This window comes from Neodiprion pinetum, chromosome 2 (assembly GCF_021155775.2).
Source record: "Neodiprion pinetum isolate iyNeoPine1 chromosome 2, iyNeoPine1.2, whole genome shotgun sequence".
Lineage (NCBI taxonomy): Eukaryota > Metazoa > Arthropoda > Insecta > Hymenoptera > Diprionidae > Neodiprion > Neodiprion pinetum.
The window spans coordinates 5,903,542-5,929,633 of NC_060233.1; the positions used below are offsets into that span (position 1 = coordinate 5,903,542).

The window sequence follows — 26,092 nt, forward strand, 5'->3', positions numbered from 1 at the left end:
ATGATAACAGGAGTATAACTTATGACCGTCGTGAACATAGCTGCGCAGCTGATTTAGCAGACGATTGCCAGTGCTGGCTGGCTGAAAAAGGGACGTAGCAAATGTGCGGATTTGTTGTAATCGAGGAAAATTAATGGAGTGACCAGAATTCTCAATTGAGAACTAAAATTAACTGATAATCGCGTCACTCCAAAATGGCCACAATAATAATGAGAAATTTTCGGGCCATCGCTAGCCTAGCCTCAGTAGCAGCTCCGAAACGTAAAAATTTTAACCTTACGGTTAACAATATCACGTACTGTTTTAAGTTATATAAACTTCAATTGCAGGTTGTATTTCCGCCTTTCCTGCGCTAAGAAATCAAGCTCAGCCGCCAACTGCACCACCGGCTGAAAAAACAGAAGAAACACGTCGTAAGGTTTCATACATCAAGTTCAATTCTCACTATTTTTTATAACACTTGTCTAATGGGCTGCGTAATAACTGTCTTGTTAGCGAAGAGAGATTTCACAGTCAGAGCGATCAAATTTGATGCAAATTTTGTGAGTGGTAACAGGGCCAACATGAATAGACACATATCGCCATTTGAATGAATAAGTTTTCGTTGCCGTAGAACAAGATATTTCAAAGATGTACCTAGTATCTTATAAAAAGTTCCAGATTTTCACAAGGTATGAAAATGTTAGAGATTTACTTGATTGAGTTTTTCTGATATTCAAGTCTTATCTAAATACTTTTCACCTAGTAGAAGCTGGATATTTAAAGAAATGCGACTCCAAACTGCTGCATTTATTTAAACATTGCTCCACAGGTATCTACCCAAAAATTGTTACTGCAGTCTAAAGATTGACATTATTTCTTCCTTACAAAAACTTTGAATCGAATTCAACTCCCCGTGCTCTGTGACATTTTATGCTAACTTATTCCATGTAAAATGATGTGATAATGTTGATGTAATCGATTTATCAATTGTTCATATGGTAGCGGAATCACCACATTATATATTTTAATATTTCTTCTCTGAGGAATGGGATTTTCGTGCATCGCAAATTTTTAAAAACGGAATTATTTTTCAGCTACTGTTCGCAAAGTTGACCACGTTGCTCGCAGTCAGTTAACAGACTTTGGTCGCTACGTTGCTGACTGCGTTCCTAAGTATGTACAAAAGATTCAACTGACAGCAGGAGATGAACTGGAAGTCTTGATAGCACCGGAAGGAGTTGTTCCAGTTTTAAGTTTCCTCAAAGATCATCAAAATGCTCAATTTCTGAACATAGTAGACATTACCGCAATCGACGTTCCAAGCAGAGACAACAGATTTGAGGTACCATTTGATAATTGTTTATAAAATTACAATGTGGCAATAAAGTGGAAAATTTTCATTCAAGTATTCGAAAGTGTTCAAAACATCTTTAATTAGGTTAGTCTCAATTTACTTGAGACTGTTTCCTGCATCATACTTTTATTTATGTATGTTCTCCAATAATCACTTATCCACAGCTCATATACAATCTTCTCTCGCTGCGCTACAATGCTAGAATTCGAGTCAAGACATACACGGATGAGCTGTCGCCAGTTGACTCAGCCTGCGAAGTGTTCAAGGGTGCCAATTGGTATGAACGTGAAATATGGGATATGTTTGGTGTATTCTTTGCCAATCATCCTGATCTACGCAGAATTCTCACCGACTACGGTTTCGAAGGGCATCCTCTTAGAAAGGATTTCCCATTGAGCGGATACGTCGAGGTATACACATTTTTTTTATGATCATCCACTCCAACGTTCCCTAATAGAGCTTCAAAGAAGCAATGAAAATCTTTACCCTTCTCTAACTGTGTGTTTTCACAATTATCTATAACATGTCAATTATTCAGGTACGTTATGACGACGAAAAGAAAAGAGTGGTTGCAGAGCCACTTGAAATGGCTCAAGAATTCCGAAGATTTGAATTGGCTGCTCCGTGGGAACAGTTTCCTAACTTCCGAGGTGCACCTCCCAGTTCTGAGGAGATACCAGTCGACAAGAAGTAAGCATGTATTATTGCTCTGATATAGTATACACAATAAACATGGATTGATTGTCACCAGATTGTATTAGTTGCTGTAGTTGTTTATTTACAATTCAAGTTCTCTAATATTCTTCTCAAATCTGATTTTACCAGATAATAGCGTACGCCGGTGTTGATGTATAACAACTGTACAATTTTACTTTAAAAACTTTTGTTCGAGAAGTTCATATTATTTTGAATGTGTCTCTGCCAACATACGTGTATAATACATGTAATTGGTTTACCGTTCACTTGAGTTTCCATTCTAGAAATATTAAAACGATTATGCTGTTTTGTTACATGCAAATCATTCAAATAAACGCATATCGTAAATAATTGAACAGCCAGAGAGAAAAAGAGTGTGAGAAAGAGAGAAAGCGAAAGCCGTATGTGAAAATAATCGTTGAAAAATAAATGATACACAATTGCTATAAATTTATTGTTAATTATTTATTTCATTCTCAATTCGTGTGTGTTTCCTATACCCCAAATTTCAACACATCAATTAATCAAAATTTTAATGACTATCGAAGAGGCAAATTATATTGGAGATGAAGCGTTTTCATTTTCGGTAGTATAACGATAAATATTTTAATAACATATACGTAATGAATAGACAAATTTTTGTTCAAAACACTTGCTCGCGTGAAATCAATAAACAACAACAGAGTAGATGTGTTTGCGTTATCTAAAACCCACGTGCATTCTAGTGCCAACAAGACACACGTAATTAATATACAGTTATAAATAATATATTAAGTTTATGGCTTGAAAAAAAAAATCTGAAATACTAAGATTGTTACAATTATATACAATAAATTGTACTTTGTTGCTTTTTTATAAGATTGCAACTTGTCATGACCTACAGTGCAAGTTTTAGATTCAAAATATTCGTTCGGTTTTATCAGACAAGTGGTTGGTGGCCTAGAATTATTTTCACGTAATGAATAAACTGTGTATTTGAACTGACGATGAGCTTATCTAACATGTAATATAGTATAATTTGCCAAAAATATATTTTGTTTTGTATTATAATGCAGTATTTCCAGTTTGGGATTTACATCGTATTGATCCCAGATTAAACCTACATCAAAACTTGCTTACATAAATGCACTGATATATACATTGCCATATTTATACCTACATAAATTTTTGAATTTTTCATAAATCAATTCGTGCAGATTTTGCGAAAACATATTTCAAGTAGTTATAAAATTTCCAATCAACATTAAAAATACAAATTTATAAGTAATTCCGTACTTTTGCAATCGATACACTGAAATGAATTATATCAACATGATAAAATGGAAGAAAAATGTCATAATACAAATGATACACTGATTGAGTACAAAATTATTTCATACATAAAATTTTTCATGTCGAAAAAATTAGCTTAACTAAGTTTGAAGAATTATACACCGAAGATGTATTCAACAAAATAAAACTCCTCATATCCGTGACTTGAACAGGTCTAGAAGTCTTTTTTCAATTAAATACTAAACTTTGTGGCTTTGGATATGAGTAGCTTAGTTTTGCACTACTTTTATTATTAATACAATAACATATCAATGGTTATTACCAACTGGATATTCACCAATTGATTAATATTTACAAATGGTTCATGTTTACACTACAAATAGTGAATTTGCAATGTCTCGTAATTGAAGTTGCGATTCATCACCACCGTCAAACCAATTTTATCCATAAATATAGCCACAACTATACTTTTCGTCTTTTAATTGTGCTTGAGACTTGGTACTATGGTTGTGCATTTCTTTATATCAAATATTCTAAGTTTAAATTAATTGTCTGTAAAAACATTTGGATGATTTCAAAACTCTACAAGGTCATATGTAAGATTTAAAGATATTCTGTAGCATGCTGAGGAGTTGCGGCTATCAGGATATTTGCAGAGCCACCTAGATTTTTAAGATTATTGGTACCGTGGATGATGTTCGTTGTCTGTCTATTATCTTTAGAACATAATCGTGTCATTTGAGAGGTATTACAAAACGTAATTAGAACTCTTAATTCGTTAGTAACACGAGGGATAAATTTTATCTTCAGTAATAGGATGTCGATTTGATTAAAATTGATTTTCATTGAGAATTGTTTGTTCGTTGACAAACTTCTGTAATATACTCGTTTCTTAGCTACTTGGAAAAAATGGGAAAACCAGTGAAAACCATAATACAGTACTATCATTACCTACAACGGTAACGAAAGTAAAACTTTACTGCAATGCAAATGAAAATTGCTTGGTACGTATCCAATTTGTATCCTTGCCTCGTCGTTACTTTCCTCGATACAGTTAGTAATATATAAACAAATTATACAGTAATATTCGGTAACTTTTAACACATCTGATTAAATTGTACACGCTCACCTTTGTACACGCTGAATTCCAGCTGAAATTTAATCATTGCAAAACAAAAAGTCATTGCCGTAAAATATAGATGAAAATGAATAATAAAATTATATAGAACTAGTTTTTGGTAGAGGTCTTAAGGTAGAGACTTCTCTTTGTCGTTCATGGAATTCTTGGAAGCAGGGTACAATGCAGAGATTAGTTTGGCATTCGGGACAGTGATATTTAGTCTTCCTCCTCAGTATCCTACCATGCGCGTCTATCGTGTTCCAACAATGATTGCAACCCAAAGCTGGTCCAGGTCGTTGTACCGGACAATGACCAAGTCGTTGATCGCTTGATCCTTCTCGAGACAGTCGCGATTCACTTCTGACTCCAGTCTGTTGGAGAAAGCTATGTTTTTACATTTTTTCTTCAATTTATACACAGTGATTTTCCACAGTTATCGTTCGTGTATGTCATACCATTCAATAATTTATTGAACTTTTGGTCAAATCACTTTAAAATTCAACCCGTTCGGTTATAAGAATTCTAGGTGACATGTCACTTTCAAACATACCGCTGACATTGTTGTCGATCGTCGTAAGAAATGTATCATGCAACATTCAACATTACAATAGTTTGAGGAGATTCAACATAGCTTGAGTATTTTGAATATCTGCCTGATTTACAGGGTATTGCGTAATTGCTCAACAAATGAGTTAATGAACCAAGACCGAACTAAAACATCTTAGGGGAGAGATATTAGACGGAATAGAAAGTCATATGAGAACTCTGACGGCATAAAGATCGTTCAACTGCTTAGAAATTTGGCTCAGGGTGTGATCGTCTCCAAACAACAAACTCAAGGTACGTAAATCACCTCTCCAAGACTTTACTAATTAATACCAACCTGCGGGGAAGAAGAACTTCGCCTCAACTCAGCTGTCCTTACTCTTAATCCGCCCATACTGCTTCCAGGCTCTCTGATATCTCTTCCTTCGCCGTGACTACTGTCTTCTGTCTTTATGAATGGTGCGTGTTCTATTATGATACTAGGACTAGTCGATCTTCCAGGATATTCAGGGTTCGAATGTTGTCTATGTATCAAATGACCGCCGGACACGCTCTGCTGTTGACTCGGTAAAAGTGGATGGGAATGCTGTTTGACTAAGTAGGAAGGTTGCGGGACGGTTAGAAGATTTGTCGCTGTGTTGGCCGTCGATAAGTTCTGTTGGTTAACCACAGCAATGTGAGGCGAAGGTGTTCTCTGAGTCTCCTCCCATGCTTGAGAAGATTGCGGAAGGTTTAGAATTGGGGTAGATGGATGAGAAGACGTAGGAGTGTAGGAGCTCGACGGAGAGGCAACAATGTGAGGAGAGCCTGGTTCGCTATCTGGCGACGGATGACCTGGTTCTGATTCTTTTTTTACACGGGGTTGACGCATTAGTAGCCGACCACGTTTTGTTCCTGTCTGTTTGCATTGGACAGCTGAAATTTGCAGTAGAAATAAAGTATGAGTCGTCTACCTATTCACCATTTAGCTATCTGTAATCGGATGATGAAAAAACAACATGACATGGGTGCGCATTAATCGTTTCATGTTTCGATAGTGTGATGATGGATGGAAAGGGATGGGGGTATGCGGAGCTAAACCATCTTTCAGACAAGCTCCATGTCTATAGGTTTGCATGACAAATTATGAATCGTACAGTTATTCTGTGATGTTATATACCAAGCGTTATGTATGATTTGTGCATGAGTATTAAAATGCATATAATTTATGTACAATGCGTTGAAGAATAAAACAGAGGATAGTTATATTGAATGGAATCATACCCTTTGGTACTTTAAACAATGGATAATTTCAATTTAGCGTTATGGTATCAATTTTGAGATGAAAAGTGTCTTATGAGGCCAAGTGTTTGTTATTAGAATGCTCATGTGAAAGAAAAAAAAAAATAAAAATAAATAAAACGTTACGTCTATATACGCAAGTCCGAAGCAGACTATTGGATACTATCGATTATGTTTCAACTTGGTTTTTCCATATTCGAACTAGCAACGAACCAAATCTTTGCCATAAGAAAACGCTACTTTTTATCTGTATGTAAGAAAATATGGTATATACTGCGATAGTATAGAACAAAGGTATAGCAAAGGTAGATCAAACCGATGGATTCGTAGAAGTAAATAATTATGTTTATTTTTATTGCTCTAAATATGAAAAGCAAAATCCTGCCATAAATTTTTCTCACATTTGCACAAAAATTCTAACAACTAAGTTACCAGATCTATTCCTATACTACTCTGAATAACAAAGTTTTTTTTTTTTTTTTTTTTTTATATATATGAATAATTAGTGAACATGGATAATCATTATTGAACAATTAAAATTCATACTACATGTAGCTAGTATAATATACGTACAAAGACGCCCTAATGTGTATTATTGAAACTTGTTACGACTTTCAAAACTATTTACACAATTCAATAAATAGCGTCCTAGAGAATATACACATTTTCTCGCATGGTTGGTTTCATTATTTTCTTCTTCTTATTTCTTATTATTATTATTATTATTATTATTATTTTAATTTTTTTTTTTTTCTCAAACACTATTTGCCAAGGACAGATATTCAGCGATAATTTGGAAGCTATATTGTTAATGAATCATCATCTTCTTAATGTTAGATAGATTTGTTGTACTGTAAAATGAGGCGTATTAATACTTTAACTGCATGATCAAGTGGAATGTTTATTTGTTTATATGATGTTGATTAGGAAAGTCCATACATAAATTGCAAAGCACAGTTGCAACTTGGTAATTTTTTATCCATCTGAAGACTTTAGCTAATTCCAGTAATTGAGTTGTCATGATCAGTACAATTTATGCCCACAAAATATGATGAAATTTCAAAATCAGAGTGCTCGGATCAACCAATAGAATGTGCGTTGATAATAAAGAATCACCAAACTTACTGACACACTGAATTCGATTTCACACACAGTAAGAATTCTCAAATTCAGATAAAACAATTTTTCGCAATCTTTCCGCAGGTAAGCTAAACAAGAGAGAGACCATGTTCCTTTTCATATGGTCATCAGATTTTTACTCACGATGCTTATATGAAGTAAATATGAGGAAGAGTTACAATAAAAAAAAAAGCAAGGCTGTTCGCCGGTGCGCTGTTTCTAATGTATTATCGATAAAATTGAATGTTGCTAACTGCGCTATTTCTTTGATAAAAATATAGCGACCAAAATACCTCTGATTGTGCGCATACATAATAGATACTATTTCTGTAAGCTTTGCCAAAATCTAACGATACAACTAAGCACATAAGTACAATAGTAATTTTACAATAATTTTGAATTGCATAAAAGGAAGAGAAATGAGAAATGAAAAAAATAAAAAAATGTGTATATATATTATATATATATATACATATATATATATATGTGTGTGTATATGTCAACAATGATAGGAAGGTAATAACCATTAATGTAATCGGAGACATTAGCCATTGCTTGATTAATAAGAAATTAGACGTCCCTAAGATGTTTACAAAAAGGTTTACACGCTTGCTTAGTTAGGTACCAACAACACTTATATAAATACGCAATTCAAGACGATGAGACATCGTTCACAACAGCAGCAGATTCTCACAGGCTACATAAAAGGTATATGTAAATATGCTTTTAATTTTGATACTGGGTGAAATGTGAAGCGAAACGGAAATACTTTTTAGTAACTGATAGCTGAAAAAAAAAGGAAAGTATTATCTCGACTCTCTGCTGGTGATCATGTCTTTAAATACGTATCTCGTCATGCAATATTTATTCTATAGGGTTATTTATCAGTTGTTGAACACACCTGATACTTGGAACGAGACGGTGCCGTTTACAAGGACTTGAGGTAAAATCTATGCGTTAGTAGCATTTGCGATCACCAACTGATAAATGATCGTGTATATGTATAATTATTATATTCTAACTGATATAAAGCAAAGCACCTGAAAAAAACGTACAGTTTTAGTAAGAACAGGAAAAAAAAATTTTTTTTCATTAAGAGCCATTCAATCACCTGGATCGTACTTTAATTTGGATTATTTTCATATCATCAACGGTATGACAAAAAGATAAAAATTGTATATTTCTTTTTTTCTTCCACACGAGAATTAATTAACATCTGAGGAAAAAAGTTGATAAGATTTAGATTGCACAAAGAAAAAGTAAATATTTTATAACTCTATTACGGAATAGAAAGTAAAAGTTATTTTAAAGGTAAAAAGTATAGATGCATTGAAATAACAAAATTGAAAAAAAAGAAATATATATATTAAACAGTTCGGAAATATACGTAAAAAAATGTATCATCCATAGACTAAATTGAATGTACAAAGTTGTGCGAATTTTAAAATGATTGGAGAAAGTTATTTCTTTGTCATTGTGTTAATAATAAGGAATAACACTTTTCATATAGTTCAAACTCAACGTTGTGGGAAGAAAGAAAATATTTAAAAAAAAAAGACGAACCCCCCCCACAATATCGTACAGAGACATTATCACAAGCAGGTATACTTGTTTTTCTTTTTAACTAAATGAAAAGTATGGTTTGTCAGATTTTAATAACGATACTGGGTTTTGTCCGAATTTAGTTCAGTTCACATGGAATTATAATTGACACCGTGTAAATTGATAGGCATCGCTGTACTCTGAAGGGCAAAATCGCTATGCCTGTTGTCTAGATAACCACTGAGCATGGTGTGCGGTGTATGCGCCATGTGCATTGTATGCGTAGTATGAGCATTCAGAGTACTATGCGGCGTAGACGGCGGCCCCATGGGCGAAGGACTTTGCGAATTGATGGGCTGACTGAGCTGAGTCGGAGGCGGCGGCGAAGCGTTAACTTCTTGTTTAACTCTGGATTTCACACTGGGACGATTGTTGGGGTATCCTCGCTTCTTATACTCGAGCCAAAGAGTTCGATTGTTAACACCAAACATACGTGCCGCCTTGCAAAAACCTATACCTCCGTACCGTACGGCGTCGAGAGCTCTAATAAAATTTTCATCAGCTTGTGGATTTGTAGATCTTTTTCGCTTGTTTGCGGTTTGTGGGCTAGCGCAGGGACTTTGGCAGTTTGTTGTACACGGCGCCGGTGGCGTTGTCCCGCCTGAGGAGTGTTGAACCGTTGAATGAGAAGAGTTTGAATAGTTGGTCAGGGCGCAGCTAGATGCGGTCGTGTTCGTAGTCGAGTACTGACCACTGACCGGTGGCGGCGTTGTTATTTCAGGTGTCGTAAAAGCTGATGGTGCTTGGATCGACAGATTCGTTTGACATGAGGACAGAGCGAAACGGGGATACGTGTGCTCCATTATTGTCCATTGCAGTCCTGCGGGACAGACCAATTTTTTTTTTGGTCAGGATAATGATCGTTGCGAATTTTATAAAAATTATGAATAATTTTTTTTTTTTTTAGTCATTTTCAAAGGCCGGACATGCGTTTTGTTGAAATATATGATTGTGTGATTGTGATGAGAATTAAAATAATTATCCAGTGACTAAATTAAATATAAGTAGATGAGGTACAAGGATTAAGCATTATAATTCAATGTATTTTACTAAAATTAATTTAGCAATATATTCCAAAGAAAAGAAAGATCGAATCAGTAATTAAACCTGTTTCAGCAATTTTTTTTCTCATAAACTCCAATTTTTATATCACATCCGCCGTTGAATAATTCATAAAACAAAAATGACCGCAATTAAAGTAATTGTAAGTAGAAAAATTATGGCATGGCACAGATACATTTTCAAGCACAAAATATTCGCAAAAACAATCTTAATGTTTTTGTTTCTATCAAAAATTAAGGCCAAGACAGAGCACACATACGCACATAGTGACAAGAGAGACTGTACATATACTTATCATAAATGTGACGGAGAAGAGAAAAAAAAAAAAAAAAATTAAAAAATTCTGTGTGCTATGTATCTGCGTGCCATGATGATTTTGTGAATGAAAATTATTTATATTCATAAGTGTATGCATATATATACATCTAGTGTATATATATGTATATGCGTACTTTTTAATATAATTTCAAGTTTGGATCTATCATCGATCTATTATCATGTCAAACGTCTGTTGATCCAATGTGCAACATACTTGAACGCATCTGTGCCAGCATATGTAATATATTCTAATATCTATGTAACATAATAAAATAGTAACATGCAATCAAGATATACCTACCACGAGAGAAATATTGCTCGAGTAATAATAAATTTTAAATACAACTTGAAAATATTTGTAGAAACTTTTCGTTATTATCCAGCTCTGCTATAGAAGATATATATTTATAAATAAATCATTGAGACTTGCAGGCATTGTAACGCGACGCTAGTGTTAAATTTAAATTTATGATTTCGAAAGTAGCATAATATATCATCGATGCCAAGATATCGCGAACAATTATTATACACTCATCGCCAATTCACACACCCTAATGAAGTTTCAAAATTTTCTGAATTTTTATGATAACAAGAAGAAAATGAATGAATAGTAAAGTAATGGTGATAAGTCTTTGAAGAGCACAATAATTGTACGTACTAATGAAGAGCAATGAATCCAATATAATATATCAAATGAAAATTGTAAACGACTTTGAGGAAAGGAAATAAAAATTATGACTATGACAGCATTATGCTATTATGAAATGATTCGCCATGGGCGCAAGGACAAGGGGTGCCGTTTGTGGCTGAAGGAGGTAAGTTTAATAGGATACTAGAGAGCATCTTTCATGGGTCGACACGACTGAAAAAGGATATTTATGTTACCAATAGCCATGAATTTATCATTGTTTCCAGAGGATGAAGAAAGTTAAGAAACTTATGTCGCGACACTAACGATTCTTTCAAAGTAACGTACTTATTTATTTAGCAGGAGCCGACTTATGAGTCTCATAGTAATTAAACTATTTCCATACAGATCCTGTTTACTTAGCATTGGCACGAAAAAATTATCCAAAATACGTGGCTATTTGTTGGTTACATGTTCCCTCATTAAGTATGATATACTAGGGTATTGTAGGAAAAAATATTTAGCGATTTTCTACCGTGGCACACCCTAAAAAGTTTTTTTAGGTCAAAAGAAATATTCTGTAAAAAGATCAGTATACTATGTTATGTGGAAGATTGCGCTTATGGTAATTTTTCGCTTATTGTCACATTTTTTTGAAATGAAGAAACACGTAGTATCACTTCAATTATTATTTCGTTCCTGACATTTATATTCAGTCAAAAAATCACGATTCATAACACAACGATATATCAACTCGGGAATCTTATTCTGCTAAATCAAAAGATCGTAATAAATTGTAACTATTTCATGAGATTGAATTAATAACGAAAAAGGCGTCAGATCCACTTCTCAAACATCGACTGGAAACTTAATATTAAACGTGTGGGTCTTCTTAGTGACGTAAATTGATATTCACGGTTCTTCATAAATTTAGAAAAAATTTATAACTTTGAATGATGAACTGAGCGTGATCTTCCATATAACGTAGAACGCTCATCTTTTGCCAGAACCTTTCTTTTAACCCAAACAAATTTTGCAGGGGTATCATTGTGGAAGATCGCAATCATTTTTTTTTGAAATACCCTAATAATATATACCCATAAGGAGTCATGCATGATTCTTTTACCAAATTTGCAGTAGGAGAGTGGAACTCAGATGGACTGGTCATGATTTAGATGGTGAATATGAAAAAATGGACTATCTTCACACCACCAATTTGGATGCTTATTACATGAGATGACGAGATGTTGCAAAGGTAAACATTGTTTTTACGATGCCAATATAAAACTTTGTACTACTATTAATAACAATAATAATAATAATAAAATAATAAAATAATAAAATAACAACAACAACAACAACAACAATAATAACAATAATAATAGGCGTGTAAAAATTAACAAATATTGATGCGGAAGTAAGAACTGTACATTAATAGAAATGAATTTTGAGGATTCTATGAAACCAGACCCTCAAGCTAATGCAGAGACAACTTATAATATTCAGAGTGATGTATTAAGTCATCTCAAGTGACTTGAGAATCTCACTTCAGGAAACCCCAATAGTATATCAACTACTGATTTGTTCTTCATCTTTTTTTTTTGTTTGACTTTACCAAAGAAATCTTCTCTGTGTTCATGGTTTTTGAAAATGTAGAACCATTTTCCAGTGAGGCAGATATTTTTGAATAGAACAATTATATCGGTTCAAAATGTAAAGGCCATTCAAGCTAAATTCAGCTAGGCTGTAACCCTTGTGATATTAGAATTTGTTGTATATTTTTTTATGAACAATACCGGTGTCAAAATGGTTTTTCATGAATTTTTTCAGCTTTTCGTCGTAATATCTTCACCGGATTTGAATTACGAGAATAACTACTCTCCCGCGAATATGAATGTTACAATGGATGTACTTGAGTGTTTAGAAATTGTATCGCAACGAGCCTGAAGGAAAAATTGCAACAAAAGAGAATTTTGAGGTTTCATTAGGAATAAGAATAAAGAAAAAGAAAAAAAAAAAACGTTTTCCATCGCAAAGAATGCATGAGAATTATTTTCGAAACATATTTTCATGAGGATGCGTAAAATTTAAAACTTAAAACAAAATCGAATGTCACAAGGTTCGTGGGCTAACTAAAGTGGGCAAAAATATCCTACATATAGTATGATTATTTGTGAGGTGGATTTCTATTAGCTTGGGACTTTGTATGAATTATTGTCATTACGAAAGTAAAACTATCGAATGTGGTGATGTTATTTTTTGAATATTCAAAAGACCGTTTATTATTCAGACAACGATTAATAGAAGAGGGAAAAACATTTTTCAATGTATCCTACCTTGATGGGCTGGCGGCTGGGAAACAGCTGAACTCTGTGCTGCATTAGCCCCGGATTGTTGACTTATATCTTGCATCGATGCTTCACTCTGCGCCGGTGTATTAGCAGAACTGCTTTCCATATTGCTCATCTGCAGTAAACATCCGACACTGAATTACATCTCTCACAAAAATGTCGCGACATGTCGAATAAAATCATAATCATCTATCGTAATCAGTAAACGTGAATACATCAACTGTTGACAATGACATGAATTTTTATAGATGTAGCAACACCCATGAAAATGACTTAAATATTTTTGACAAAGAACGTTTCATGCACTGACTTTCTTAAATTATTAGCAAGCTATAAAATATATTTTGTTACAGGCTTTCTACTAATTTTTTTCCTAAAAGAAAGAGCGACGAAAGAGAATTCTGGATCAATTGTTGAATGTGTTGAACAATATTCATACTTGATTTGACCAATTTATTCCTGGACTTGATCAGGGCGTTTCGTTAATAATGAATAGTAAAAAAAACCTCCGTGTTTAATCTGAAATAAGTGGTAAATAGTCAGTTTGAATTTTTAAAAATAGGCTCCAAAGCTGTGCTTAGGGACTTGAGTGGAAAGCCTGTATTATGAATAATCGTAGAGTAAGAGTCAGTGCACTTCTGACGACTATAAGGCAATACATTTGTCAACTTACAATTGATATCTGGTCTTCGTCGATACTTCCTTGTGATTCCGTGCTAGCGTTCAAAGGTCGTCGTAAGTGTTCGCCAGTTTCTTGAGACATCATTGACGGCTCAGGTTTGATGACGTTGGTCGCTACCAGTGTTATCTCATTAATTTCCTCCGACTTTTCACCTGAACCAGAAGTTGAACCAGTAGATGTTTTCCTTAGACGTTTTCGTCGCAACGACGGTGACAATGGCGATGGACTGGGAGAACAAGATTCACCTCGATCTCCTCCACCGGGTTCACTGCTTCCACTTGGCCACTTGGTTACAGAGGCTGTATGCATTTCAGCAAGGCCCTTAATCTTTAGACTTTCGGCAGTCTGTAATAATCAATGAATAGCTTTTTGGCAATTTCCTGGCTGGCTACGACAAGAAATTTCACAGCAATTGTAAAATCTAACCGTAATAATTTAAATTCGATCCCATTTTCACATTTTCGTCCAGGATTCATAGGGAGTTTATTGTTTATGACAAGTAGACTTTAACAATTACCAAAACTAATTCAGTTAATTGTTTAACTTTAATCTTCACCCCAGCTATGCTCTTTCAAAATCTATCTGATCCTTATTTTTACTGTTTCTTTGTACTGTAGGTGAAAAAAATTGCTTACACATTTTCGTCAACAAATTGCTGTTACAGGACTTAAAAAATTTCCCACATTGCAATATTTTCTAATAGCGTTTTGCTTGCTAAGTATTCATATTAAGTGAAGTCGTAGATCGTAAAAATTGGAATGAAATGTGGTCAATTAGAAAAATAAGACAGAAAAAAAAAATAAGCTAGGTATGAGATTTCATTACTTCTTTGCAGTGAAATGATCTAAGGTCTTTGGAATGAGTAACCTAATCTCATTAATCTCCCTGGTAAATTAGATATTAAAAATTACACGATACGCATAACTTGGATGAAGTTTGATAGTGTGCGATATGTTAGAATGTGGAAAAAAAAATTAAATAAAATTAAGTGCAGCATTGTACGGCAAATATGACTTGCTACCAGCCCTGGAATAATATTTACCTTAATGATGGAGGGCAGTTGATCTTGGGACACGTTGACTTCTCCGTAGTACATAAAATCGACCATTATTTTCAGATCGGAAAACTTGACGTCTTTTAATATGACGATCGGATGCTGACAAGGATTGACGGTGAACAACGATTGGAAGTATGTACTGCAGGCCGATAGTACAACTTTATGCGCTTGGAGATGTCTGCCTTCAGCTGCCAATGTTACGTCAACCAATGTCTCGTTGTTCAATAGGTTTGAGAAAACTGATATGAAATTTGGCTGATGATTGTTCCATCGGAGGCAAAACTGCTGCATCGACATCCTTAATACGGTTTCCGTTGTGACGCTTGAAATTTAACTGAAAGTTCAGAAAAATGAGGAAAAAAAATTGATAACAAAATAATCTACATGTCTCACACACACCGTCACGTGCAGAAATGATTAACAAAAATAAATAAAATAAAATGAAGAATGAAATACAATGAAGAACAATTAGTTAAAGCAGGGCTGGTAGCAGGTGAATTATTCAAAAAAAATTTACAAGACTAAATCACTATGTGTCTATGTTCATTATTCTCGATATTTTTAATAACTTTATTCGTAGAGTTGTTGCGTGAAATAATGTTGTAAGGATATGATTCGTGAAATATTAGTGAAATTGCATGTTTCAATATGTATTTGACCAAGTTTGATTTATACTATTTCTTGTGATATGAAAAGGGAAAATTTGATGAATTTTATTTACAGTTTAGCCATTATACGACGCACGACATATCTCGCACAGCAATTTTTCACAGATTTTTCTCTGCCAGTTAGTAATATCGCTTAAAACGCACGGCTCGGAAAGTATGAAATGTGGATGAGAAAATTTACAAAGGATTCTTATTTAAATTTGCAATTACTCCAACCAAAGTAATGTAAAATTTTCAAATCTTGTTTCAAACAAAATGACATCACAACTCTGGGATAAACAAAGCGGCGTCGTTAATCTCACCGACAAAATTGAACGTCGAATAACATGAGCAAAGCTTGAGATTGCGGTACGTAGAATTACAGTAGATACAAAATAAAAAAAAAAATTCCCAAAAAAGATAATTCAAACAAGTCTATGAAAAATTTGACAATAAAATTCAAATCGGAAATAGCAAAAGTGACTAAAGTGACGAAAAGTGACTTGCTACCAGCCCTGCTCGTTGACAATGTAAGTTATAATAATTATTATAATTATTATTATTATTATTTTCTCTTCCAGTTATTAAAGGGTCGCGATAATGAGTCAATGCCCAATGTAACACTGTATATATCGATGTAAAAACGTTTAAGATTGAAGCAGGCATGTATTCGGAGTATATATTAAATGAAAATGAAATGAGTAGAGAATGGTTCGATTGTATGAATATGACGATTGTTATTTGAACCAACCTATTTAAGCGAGTGCAGGCCGATTTGCTAGGTAACTCGGGGTTAACGGCTACAAGGAGAATAAGATGAGACGGAAACTGTGTAACAAAGTGCAGAAAGACGGGCGACGGTAAGAATATAAGTATCACTGAATTTATCGAATCCGACGACGCAAGCAAGCGGAGGTGCGGACTTGGGAGAGAAAATGGTTGAAATGATGATCGAGTTCGTATTATCGATCACTTGAACGCCATAGGATTGTTTATGACCAGCAGTCTGTTTACATGCTATATTGATGAGCAGTTTTACGCGATCGCTAAAGTCGGTCCGAAAAGCAACGGGGGTTAAGAGGGGAGTTCGGCCGAGGCTGAACAAAATGGTTCTTTGATAAACGGAGCCTGCTTCCCACGGTATTCGCCTATCTTCGAACTAACTGTCCTCTAAGGTCCGTACGAATCGCGAACGGGATTTTATTAATTTTATTGCAAGTTACCTTGATCTGGTAAATTTTCCACAATAGACTGTCCGATGACGCTGGTGTAACTCACGAATGACGTCATAAGCCAACCTATTACGTAGTTGTAATATCCCCGGATTATTTTAACTCTTTTTAACACCGAAATTGATATTTTTTATAAGTATCAACGGATGACACGTCAATTCGTTCGACGCTAAGATTACCTGCATTAATAAAGTCTAACTTGATCAATATATTTACCATTCGTGTTTGTGCTGCCATCTCTCGTCAATTTTGCAAACTTCACTTCCATGGCGCACGCACTCAAGTTCAATTTCCCGATTGATTATATCAACGAGCGTATACGATTTTCAAATCCATTACGACAGAAAATTATTCCTCAATTCGATCATTTCTTACAACGTTATAAATAAATTTTTCTAGGTTAGGTGATCTTTTCCAAATCGTCTTTGTAGTTCGTTGATCTGTAAGCCGTAATTCTGCTTTTAACGATCGTCATTTGACCCTGTTATTTCAGAACGTTGAATAATGAAAACGAAAATTACAGTTGGAGTTTATTATGACGTATAATGCATTATTTTCAGTTTATTTGTGGACGGAGTAAAGGAGAAAAGAAGAGATTGGTGGAGCTCATTGATTTTTTCGATGGGGCTGACGACGAGTGGATCGCCATTTTCAAGCCGGAACTGGTGGAGGTTTGAAATTTTTCGACATAATCGATGCGTCTTCTCTGAACAACATTTTTTGCAGTGGCATGTGCTTGAAAAATTTTATATTAGAATGGTTGGAAATATATTGTCTATCATGAAATGGAAGCCTGCATAGCGAAGCAAATTAACAGCAGTTGTTAGTCATGACCAATACCTTATATTAATTTTCCGCATTACTGGCTTGAAATTCCAGTGTAGCCGCTTGGCGAAAATCAGCAAACCATCGATTCGTTGTCGAAAGGGAATTTGATTTTACTCGCTTTCACAATTATTTTTATTTATTTTGTGTGCATTATTCACAGCCCCGTTGAGAAACTAATGGTAGAAATTCAAATAGATGAGCAAATTAATATACCACACGTTCGAAAGTATAACTGCTGATTAATTGACATGAATAATTTCTTATCTCTATTTATTTTCACTTGGGACAAATATTATATGTATGTATAGTTTATTCATTTTCAAGATTCGGTTATAATGTATCTGATTTGACGTGACATTAATTTTATGGAATTACAATTGTAATAAACAATTTTGAAAATGATGAATTAAGTATATTTTACGATTCAATAATTTACGGGGATATATTTTGTATAACTATATATTAACATTATACATCCTATATAAAACTGTTGAAAATAAGTGAAATTCAGTTATTCCGGTGCCGTAGAAAACGAGAGCTTTACTTCGCGCATGGCGGCAGATATAAATCTGATTGGTTTCAACTGAATCGTACACAATTTCGCTTCAGGTCTTGAAGTTGCTTATATATAAGCTAATTGCAGGCCGGTATAACAAATTACGTATCGTAAGTTGTGTTGAATGAAATCCAATTTTCTGGTCGAGCACTCGTTATGATTATGATTGCCGAAACTTCCAGTAAGTCGAATAAAGTGAGCGTGGTATTTCAATTGTCAAACGGTTGTTACGCGACCGCGTGAATCCGCCGAAGCATCAAGTTTAGGAAACGGCGTCCTATAGATTGATGCATAGTTGCAGGTGCAGAAAGTGGCGAAGCAAATCATAACCATGGCAAGACGCGTTAAACTAAACATCGGTAAATCAGTCGGAATGTACATTTGAAATTATAACTTTTCAATACCACTATTTTTTTTTTCTAAAATTCCTTGGCGGTCAGGGAGGGGGGTCATGGGTAGTCTAAATAAAAATTTCTTACCAGATTTGGCAGGAGTGTCGACCGCCATCTTGAATTTATGGAAGGATTCATTGTTGTCAAATAACTCGCCCATTTGCAACATTTGACTAAAAATCGTCACAACTAAATTTATAGAAAATTTAATTCTCTTACAACTTTGCTCGTGACAAATTTTTGTATACAACAACCGATATTCCCCGACTTAAGCCATAAATTCAAGATGGCGGCCAAAGCTACTTCGGAATATGGTCGAAATCCTGGATTTGGACCAATTTGGACCGAGAATGATCCCCCACCCCTCCTCTCCATTTCTCTCTTTCCCAAAGCTTAGCAAAAAAAAAAAAAATGGTGGTATCTAAAAATTGTAATTTCAGATGTTTACTCGGACATTCCGATTGGGCTAGAAGAACTTTCTTTTCACTGGACAGATCGGAGAAGCTCGCGATTCATCGGCAGACGTGCGTCGCGGTGCCGCTGCAGGGGATTTAATCCTGCAGTCATTATACCGATTCAGACGCGTTACACCCGCGAGATTGGAGAAACGGGAGGTGGATCTCATCGCGTCTAACTTTGATGTAAACTAAGTGGAGCGTGTAACAACCGTAAAGATGATAAACAAAAGACCGCGTCTCCTCGGGTCGCAGCTCATTTTCATACGCGCCCGCCTCGGCGAAACAGCGGGATCCTGCTCCGAAGACGAAGTGAACATACGTGTACCAATAATATAGATATATCTGCAGTGTTTTGCCAAGGCAAAATGCGATTCCAAATCGCGGTACGAAGATCATTAGAATTATACACGTTTTTTGATATTTTGTTTTTGGTTTCTTGATTCTTGTTTTGTCAATTTCAACAGTTTGTGATCACTGCGTGCATATTATATTTACATCGCGCACGATCTCGAAGTTTTTAAAATTTTAGAGAGTGTTGAAAAATTATATTAATCTACAATTACATCACTGTGCGTGTGGGATGAAACTCCTCGAGTGTATGAATATTCATTGAGATTAGTGCTGAATATATTAAGGGGCTGGGATTATGGGCAACCGTTATATTGCGAATGGACAAAGAAAATTGTTAATTATAAGAAAAATCAATCGCGACTCCATGTTGTGATGTTAAAATGTAAAGCGAAGTATTATGACCTCTTCATGTGTAGGTGGCAAATTTTGTTAGTCGTTATATACAGGATCAAAATATCAAATTTTGACAGTTCGCTCAGAACGATCGTGAGAATACGTAGGAAACATGATCTAACACGTCAATTATTGTATTTTAATAAAATTGCTGTCAATTTGATCGGAACTTATTGCTCCAAGTCACTATATTTGTACCACTGAAATATAGAAATACTATTTCAGTGATTTATACCTACATTCATTTGATTTACTGTTTACATTAATTTTTGTTATGTGATCACTTGCGTAAATATTATTAGAGTATATAAATCACAATCTTGCAAACAGTACATAAGCTTCATCAACACTGTAAATTATTTGAGGATATTCTGTACAATGTACAAACGGTTGAGATATGATCTTCACGAGTATGAAGTTATTAACTTTATCGTAGAACAAATCACGATTTTCTAAATTTATAATGATTTTTAACGAACTAAGATTTTTAAATGTGAGTGCGTTGTGTTTTATTACGGTTTACTGAATTTCAAACAATTTCGAAATCGCGAAATAACGGTTTTTCCTCAGCATGAATCGTTACGATAACGTTACTAACTTCAATACGATTGATCTTCAAGTATTTCGCTATTGACAATCGGTTATTTTGTATAAAAATCTTTCTCCCTGTCCACGGAACTAAACGTATTTCTATTGCTGTTGTTAATTGTTACCTGTAACATTCAGCATTCTTGAACAATGAAATTCACGCTAGGGTTGTAATAGTATTATGTCTCTTCAAAAAGATCACTTTGAAGTTGGCAACGTTATCGTAACCATTCATGCTGAGAAAAAATTGTTATTTCGCAATTTTCGAATTGTTTGAAATTCAGTAAACCCTAACAAAGCGAAATATAGTTATGTTTACCAATCCTAGTTCCACCAAAATCCCCAGAAAAATAAGAAAATAGTGATTTTCTCTCAAAGTTTCGTTAAGTAAAGTTACTAACTTCAACCTCGTTCAAACAGGGCAAAACTGTACAAAACGTTGACGAAAAGCCTAGAACCATGCGTCATCAACTCGTCTAGAATAATTTTTTTCGTTCGTGATTAACAATTAGTAGCTTTGAAAATTATAAAAAATATTTCACGAAAGACGGAGAGTCCTTATAGTTCAGTTAATTATTGTAAGCCCTAGAAAAATCAATCATTCGTTACTGTTCCAGAGCTTGCGGTGGGTTTCATTATTGGTGATTAATTTAATTAGTCACGGATTCACAGCTGAGCAAAAGAAGCAGGATTTCACGTAAGTTATACATACCTGTATAGAATACACTTGTGATCTTAGTAAATAAAAAATACGACGGTAATAGGACTAGTACCAATGACGAATGTTAGCTGAAAGGATAAATATGATGTTAGATTCAAACGGTTACGATTATGATCCACTGCACGACGTTTTCGTGCGCAAAGGTATATAAACTTTATGCAATCAAAAGGAAACCCTATAATATAAATCTTTGTTGGATAAAATATTTCAAGCATTTTTCTTAGGTACATTACCTACATAATTTATGCACCAACATCCACACGGACACTCCTTATATCCTCTTATCTCAATAAATATGTGCATAAAGTTAATGTACAGGTATAATCCATTGTTAGTACGATTCTGGTGAAATTCAGGGCAAAAAATAAACATGAAGAAGTATAGTAGCAGTGTAATGTCACGATTAAAATCTACTTCGACATGGTATTTGTGTGGTAAATGAATGCGTGTATATTTGTATAATTGTGTACATGTCATGGATACATGTGGCCCGCTAGTGCCAGTTACCCGTTATGTTAATTCCTCAACGGTGAGAGAATAATATGACACGACTCAGTGCTGCACCTCTGCTTCTTCTCTTCGTTTTTACAAACACGTAAAAGATCGTTCACGCTTGATTATTTATATTTATTCGAACAGTCACGGTATAGTTCTTCATTTTCTAATCATTCGGTTTAAAGAGATCAGAGCATGGCTTCTCGTTTTTTCAAAACATACAGAATTTCAGGCCAATTAACGATCAACTCGAAACCTTGCTAATAATCAAATAATTTTACTGTATAATTTTGACTATTTTTTTTGTTTCTTGTAACAACTATCATTGATTACAGGCAATGAGTTACCAAATTGAATTACAAGAAACATCAATTAGGCTGAAAAAGTATAAAGTTTCTCGTATCAGAAACCAAATAAAAAAAAAATAATCAAAAAATTTCGCTCATACTGTTTACACACGTATATACCGTGAGAAAATCGTCACAGGACGTAATTTCTTGCGCGACAAACCGATCGCGTTACGTTCGAGTATACTTTCACGCTATTTAAACGTTGCAGTACTGTACAAGGTAAATTCTTATAATGTATAGGTTTCATATCATTTGCAGAAAAACGCTGCCTCGTCCGCACTCGCTGATGGATAAAATGATGAAGAAATATTCTTACCCGAAAAGCGAAGTCACTGCGGGCGTTGGATACGGAGTAAGTTGTTTTTTCACTTTGTCTTAACTTTCTTGGCGAAATACGGCATGAAGCTTTCGACCGGCTGATTGTGCATGTATGTAAAATAATTTACGATTTTCTTTCGACTTAATACTACAAGTGTGGATCTTCTTTGTGACGTAAATTGATATTACGATTGATGTAAGCGATAAAAAAAATGTATTCACGTTTCTTCGTGAACTTAAAAAAATGTATAAAGGCGAAAAATTATCTGAGCGTGATCTTCCACATAACGTAGGACGCTCATCTTTTGCCAGAATTTTTCTTTTAACTTAAACAAACTTTTTAGGGATTGCCATGGCAGAAAATGACAAAATATTTTTTTCAGAAACATCCTAATGCACGTACTTTGATGTTATAGACTAGTTTGTAATCATTGAAAGTATCTCGATTCGAATGATACTGCGTATAATATAACAAGTGGTCCGTTATTTCTGACGAAGTTTTCTTCTATTTTTTAAATTCGCCGAGAAAGTGTGAAGGTACGGACGTGCCTAGAATGCTGAAACTAATCGAGGAAGTATCACAATCGTTCTTTATCTAGTCTCAGGCTAATTATTCGGATCATTCTTGAAATTGAACTAGATTCCGAATAAAATGATCGTCACACTACGTCAGCTCGAGAAATCCCTTTCCAATTTACATCCATGATGCGTAATTAATGATATATGCGCTACGGCGTAACCGGTTGATACCGTGTACAAATTATTATAATTAAATGCTGAACCTTGGCATGTGTTTACGACTTATCGCAAAGCTCATCTACAAAGTACCATACACGATTGACCATGCAATTGTGAATTTCAAGCTTTAATTTATAGCATCATCTACATCCGCTCTACTATCAGGGAGAGAAGGAAATGATGTATCCTTGTGCCGTCGAGTGCGGTGAGTATCGTTAAGGTTCAAAATGTTAAAATATCCTTACGTACTACCGCATGTTTTTAGAAGACCACGTAATACCTAAATTTGTGAACGTCAGTCGGAAAAAATTCTATTTCAATAAGTCCATGCATGAATTGAAGAAGTGTTACATAAGTTTGAGGCCATTCAAGTATTAGCTATCGCATTTTTTGCAAACTTTTTGACAAGTTTATTGAAAAATCGATTCGTTACCTGGGAATGGCAGAAATCTTATTTACAGTCACATCGTGATCAACTACCTTTTAGCTAGTTTTAGCGCTAGCTGATACTTGAATGGTCCTTTTTAGAAAAAGTATCACCGATAAAATTTGTTTTAAATATTCGAACCCTTTAATCAAAGTGAAAAATTTTCAATCGCAAACAGGTGAATGGGAGGCAATGGACTCTGGAGAGAGTATAAACGAGGCCAGCAGTAACGTTGACATGGTGACGACGCATCCGGACATGTCCGCAATCGATATCACGACCCCAAAATCTCGAACTTACAAGGACATATCGTTCTTGCGTCCGAAGAAGTACAATTCGGCAACATCGTCAGCGACGTTTTCGACGGATTCTGCGTCCTCGAAGCCGGACATGTACAGCGATTTTGGTATCCGCGACTCGAAGGGTGCAGGTATACAGATACTTCCGCAGAAAGTGAAGAGCGGATATAACGAAGACGACGCTGAGGATACGAAGATCCCGAATGACGGCTCACTCTACGAGGAATATCGCGACAGCCTTTTGAGCAGGTTCAACAGCGGATTGCCGGAAACCGGTAACGGTGGTTCCAAGGAGAATGAGTACTATGACCCCATGGCGGAAACCATGGGGTATAACCCGCCCTCGTTCGATGACGCCGATGACGAAGATGTCAGAGGGGGGCGACTTTATCGGCCTAAAGACTACAACGATTTCCTCCATCCGAAGCGAGAAATGATTGAGGAGAAGTACGTGAAGCATGACGTCAGGGAAGAACGTCTGGAGGATGTCAGGACGAACAGCTTCGGGGTTCCTGGCGGAGGCGATGACTACTCGTCGGACTCAAATCCTGGACTCCGGGAGCCAACGAAATACGTTGATGATTATGCCGCGCCCCAAATCCACAAAGGGAATCTGGAACAGGGAAGAAAACGGCATCCTTATCGCGGCGGGTATCTAAGATCCAATTATTTTAATTATGGGACCAATGGCAAGCCAATTTATGGTCATAAACAGCAGCAGAAAAAAAATCCAACCGTCGGTCGAAGGCCTCCGAGTTACGGAAGACAGAGGAAGTACCCTTCGACTTCTTGGATTGGTCGATCTCTTGGATCAAGCCCGCAGAAAACGCAGTACCGCGATGCTTATCAGAGGCGGCCGAATTCCTACCATCCTTACAGTTCTAGACCCGTGTATTCTGCTCGCGGGCGTTTCGGTTCTGGGGGAATTCAAGTTGTTCAACCGCCTCAGAGACCGCCTACGCATTCATATCAGCAGCAGAGATACCCCGATCATAACATTAAAGGATTTGCTAATTCACCGTACGCCGTAGGACACAGAGTTACTTACAAACGACATATCCCGCAGAAAAATGGTTTCACAAAGATTATAAAGCGGTATAAATCATTCGTCAATCACATGCCAAAGAAGTACGTCATCTCTGGTGAACCGTATCAATTAGGACGTTGAGTCCGGAATTATCAATTTTGATTCATTTGATTTGTACACGGACTGCGGTAACTTGCTGCTTTTATTGACACCAAGCAATCCTTGCTATTTATTGTAAGATGTGATTTGGTGCTGGAGGCTGGAAAACGAAAGGGCTCAGAAGATCGGCGAGTCATTTGTATTAATTAACGCTATTGTTAGAAATGGTGTTTTGCAACATTTTTAAACAACGATTTCCTTGTTTTTACGCACGTTCAATTATATCAAGAGTATATTAACGCGTAAGAGATTGACTATAATTATAGTATATCTATACTTTTGAGAGTATTGATTATTTCATGAACTTTTAAAAATGCCAGATCAATGCGCGTGAAAGTGTGTATGTACATAATTATTTCCGAACTATAAAATATATTGTATTTGATAAAAGTGTTATAAGTAGATAAATAATTTTCATCGTGTAATTACAGTGTACGTGAATTATACAGCATCTAATAATATCTAGAAGAAACAGAAAATTAGACGATTCTTGCTCTCCATACGCCTCTTCAACATCATTGAATAATAAATTACGATATGGATTTTTTCACTCTTCTAATTATGCGACACAAGTGATATCGTATACTTTCAATATCTTTTTAATTGTCTATTAAAATTAAAGAATATATGAAATACCTATAGATGAAATTACGTAGTTTAGGAACAGGGACTCATTGTCACACATGCAGAAGACACTTTCTTAATAATATGTGCAACGACACTAGCTACAGCTTAGGATTTCACTATTGAAATATAAATAGAGATCTCCACACTGAATCAATCACAAAAATTGTTGACCGCGTTTTGTATTCATCTCAATTTTTCAAGCAGAAATGGTAACTAGAAGAAATAATTTCACTTTGTCGAAGAATATGAAGTACCTATCTGTGTACTACAGATTATAAGAATTGAAATTATTCGTTTTGACTGATAGTTGTAAAGAGATGAGTTAATTTTCTAGAGAAATTCCCATGATCGCAACTTAAAACCACAAATCATACCGCACCTCACTAGTAAAGGAAAATACAACTGTGCTCTGATAC

The 26,092-nt window shown here is 35.2% G+C and overlaps 3 protein-coding genes across 10 annotated transcripts; 2 read left to right on the forward strand and 1 right to left on the reverse strand.

Moving 5' to 3' along the window:
• The first annotated feature begins 21 nt into the window (after positions 1 to 21).
• Positions 22 to 2,088, forward strand: ND-30 (NADH:ubiquinone oxidoreductase core subunit S3). Its single transcript, XM_046611636.2, has 5 exons — positions 22 to 261; positions 330 to 413; positions 1,077 to 1,324; positions 1,501 to 1,746; positions 1,875 to 2,088. The coding sequence occupies exons 1-5, from the start codon at positions 195 to 197 to the stop codon at positions 2,028 to 2,030; spliced, it is 801 nt and encodes a 266-aa protein (XP_046467592.1). The 5' UTR covers positions 22 to 194; the 3' UTR covers positions 2,031 to 2,088.
• Positions 2,089 to 2,478: 390 nt separating this feature from the next.
• Positions 2,479 to 17,145, reverse strand: BtbVII (BTB-protein-VII). Of its 3 annotated transcripts, none has more exons than XM_046611607.2 (6): positions 16,941 to 17,145; positions 15,056 to 15,404; positions 14,005 to 14,358; positions 13,317 to 13,446; positions 5,308 to 5,885; positions 2,479 to 4,795 (listed from the first exon to the last, which is right to left on the reverse strand). In XM_046611607.2, the coding sequence occupies exons 2-6, from the start codon at positions 15,365 to 15,367 to the stop codon at positions 4,523 to 4,525; spliced, it is 1,647 nt and encodes a 548-aa protein (XP_046467563.1). In that variant the 5' UTR covers positions 15,368 to 15,404; positions 16,941 to 17,145; the 3' UTR covers positions 2,479 to 4,522. The 3 variants fall into 3 exon arrangements, with proteins under 3 accessions (XP_046467563.1, XP_046467564.1, XP_046467565.1); XM_046611608.2 differs by lacking the exon at positions 16,941 to 17,145 and adding an exon at positions 16,469 to 16,904; XM_046611609.2 differs by lacking the exons at positions 2,479 to 4,795; positions 5,308 to 5,885 and adding an exon at positions 6,579 to 9,792 and having other exon boundaries at positions 16,941 to 17,144.
• LOC124211978 (uncharacterized) lies at positions 16,140 to 25,031 on the forward strand. 6 transcript variants are annotated; one of them, XM_069133816.1, is made up of 7 exons: positions 16,349 to 16,577; positions 17,510 to 17,620; positions 19,166 to 19,566; positions 21,133 to 21,212; positions 22,340 to 22,433; positions 23,276 to 23,342; positions 23,743 to 25,031. In XM_069133816.1, exons 3-7 carry the CDS (start codon positions 19,549 to 19,551, stop codon positions 25,029 to 25,031), a joined length of 1,548 nt encoding a protein of 515 aa, XP_068989917.1. In that variant the 5' UTR covers positions 16,349 to 16,577; positions 17,510 to 17,620; positions 19,166 to 19,548. The 6 variants fall into 6 exon arrangements, with proteins under 6 accessions (XP_046467561.1, XP_068989917.1, XP_068989916.1 ...); XM_069133815.1 differs by lacking the exon at positions 16,349 to 16,577 and adding an exon at positions 16,722 to 16,857; XM_046611606.2 differs by lacking the exon at positions 16,349 to 16,577 and adding an exon at positions 16,751 to 16,892.
• The last annotated feature ends 1,061 nt before the right edge of the window (positions 25,032 to 26,092 follow it).

What these genes read in the sequence shown, in the direction of transcription:
- LOC124211978 (XM_046611605.2), top strand. Translation starts at nt 16,155, where the DNA reads ATGAAAAATTTGACAATAAAATTCAAATCGGAAATAGCAAAAGTGACT. An exon ending in TCAAGCCGGAACTGGTGGAG is followed by an intron (nt 17,621 to 21,132) that starts GTTTGAAATTTT and finishes TTACTGTTCCAG; the next exon opens with AGCTTGCGGTGGGTTTCATT. An exon ending in CAAAAGAAGCAGGATTTCAC is followed by an intron (nt 21,213 to 22,339) that starts GTAAGTTATACA and finishes TATCATTTGCAG; the next exon opens with AAAAACGCTGCCTCGTCCGC.
- ND-30 (XM_046611636.2), top strand. Translation starts at nt 195, where the DNA reads ATGGCCACAATAATAATGAGAAATTTTCGGGCCATCGCTAGCCTAGCC. An exon ending in CTCAGTAGCAGCTCCGAAAC is followed by an intron (nt 262 to 329) that starts GTAAAAATTTTA and finishes CTTCAATTGCAG; the next exon opens with GTTGTATTTCCGCCTTTCCT. An exon ending in AAAAACAGAAGAAACACGTC is followed by an intron (nt 414 to 1,076) that starts GTAAGGTTTCAT and finishes ATTATTTTTCAG; the next exon opens with CTACTGTTCGCAAAGTTGAC.
- BtbVII (XM_046611607.2), bottom strand. Translation starts at nt 15,367, where the DNA reads ATGTCGATGCAGCAGTTTTGCCTCCGATGGAACAATCATCAGCCAAAT. An exon ending in ACGAAGACCAGATATCAATT is followed by an intron (nt 13,447 to 14,004) that starts GTAAGTTGACAA and finishes TGTTTACTGCAG; the next exon opens with ATGAGCAATATGGAAAGCAG. An exon ending in CCAGCCGCCAGCCCATCAAG is followed by an intron (nt 5,886 to 13,316) that starts GTAGGATACATT and finishes TGCAAATTTCAG; the next exon opens with CTGTCCAATGCAAACAGACA.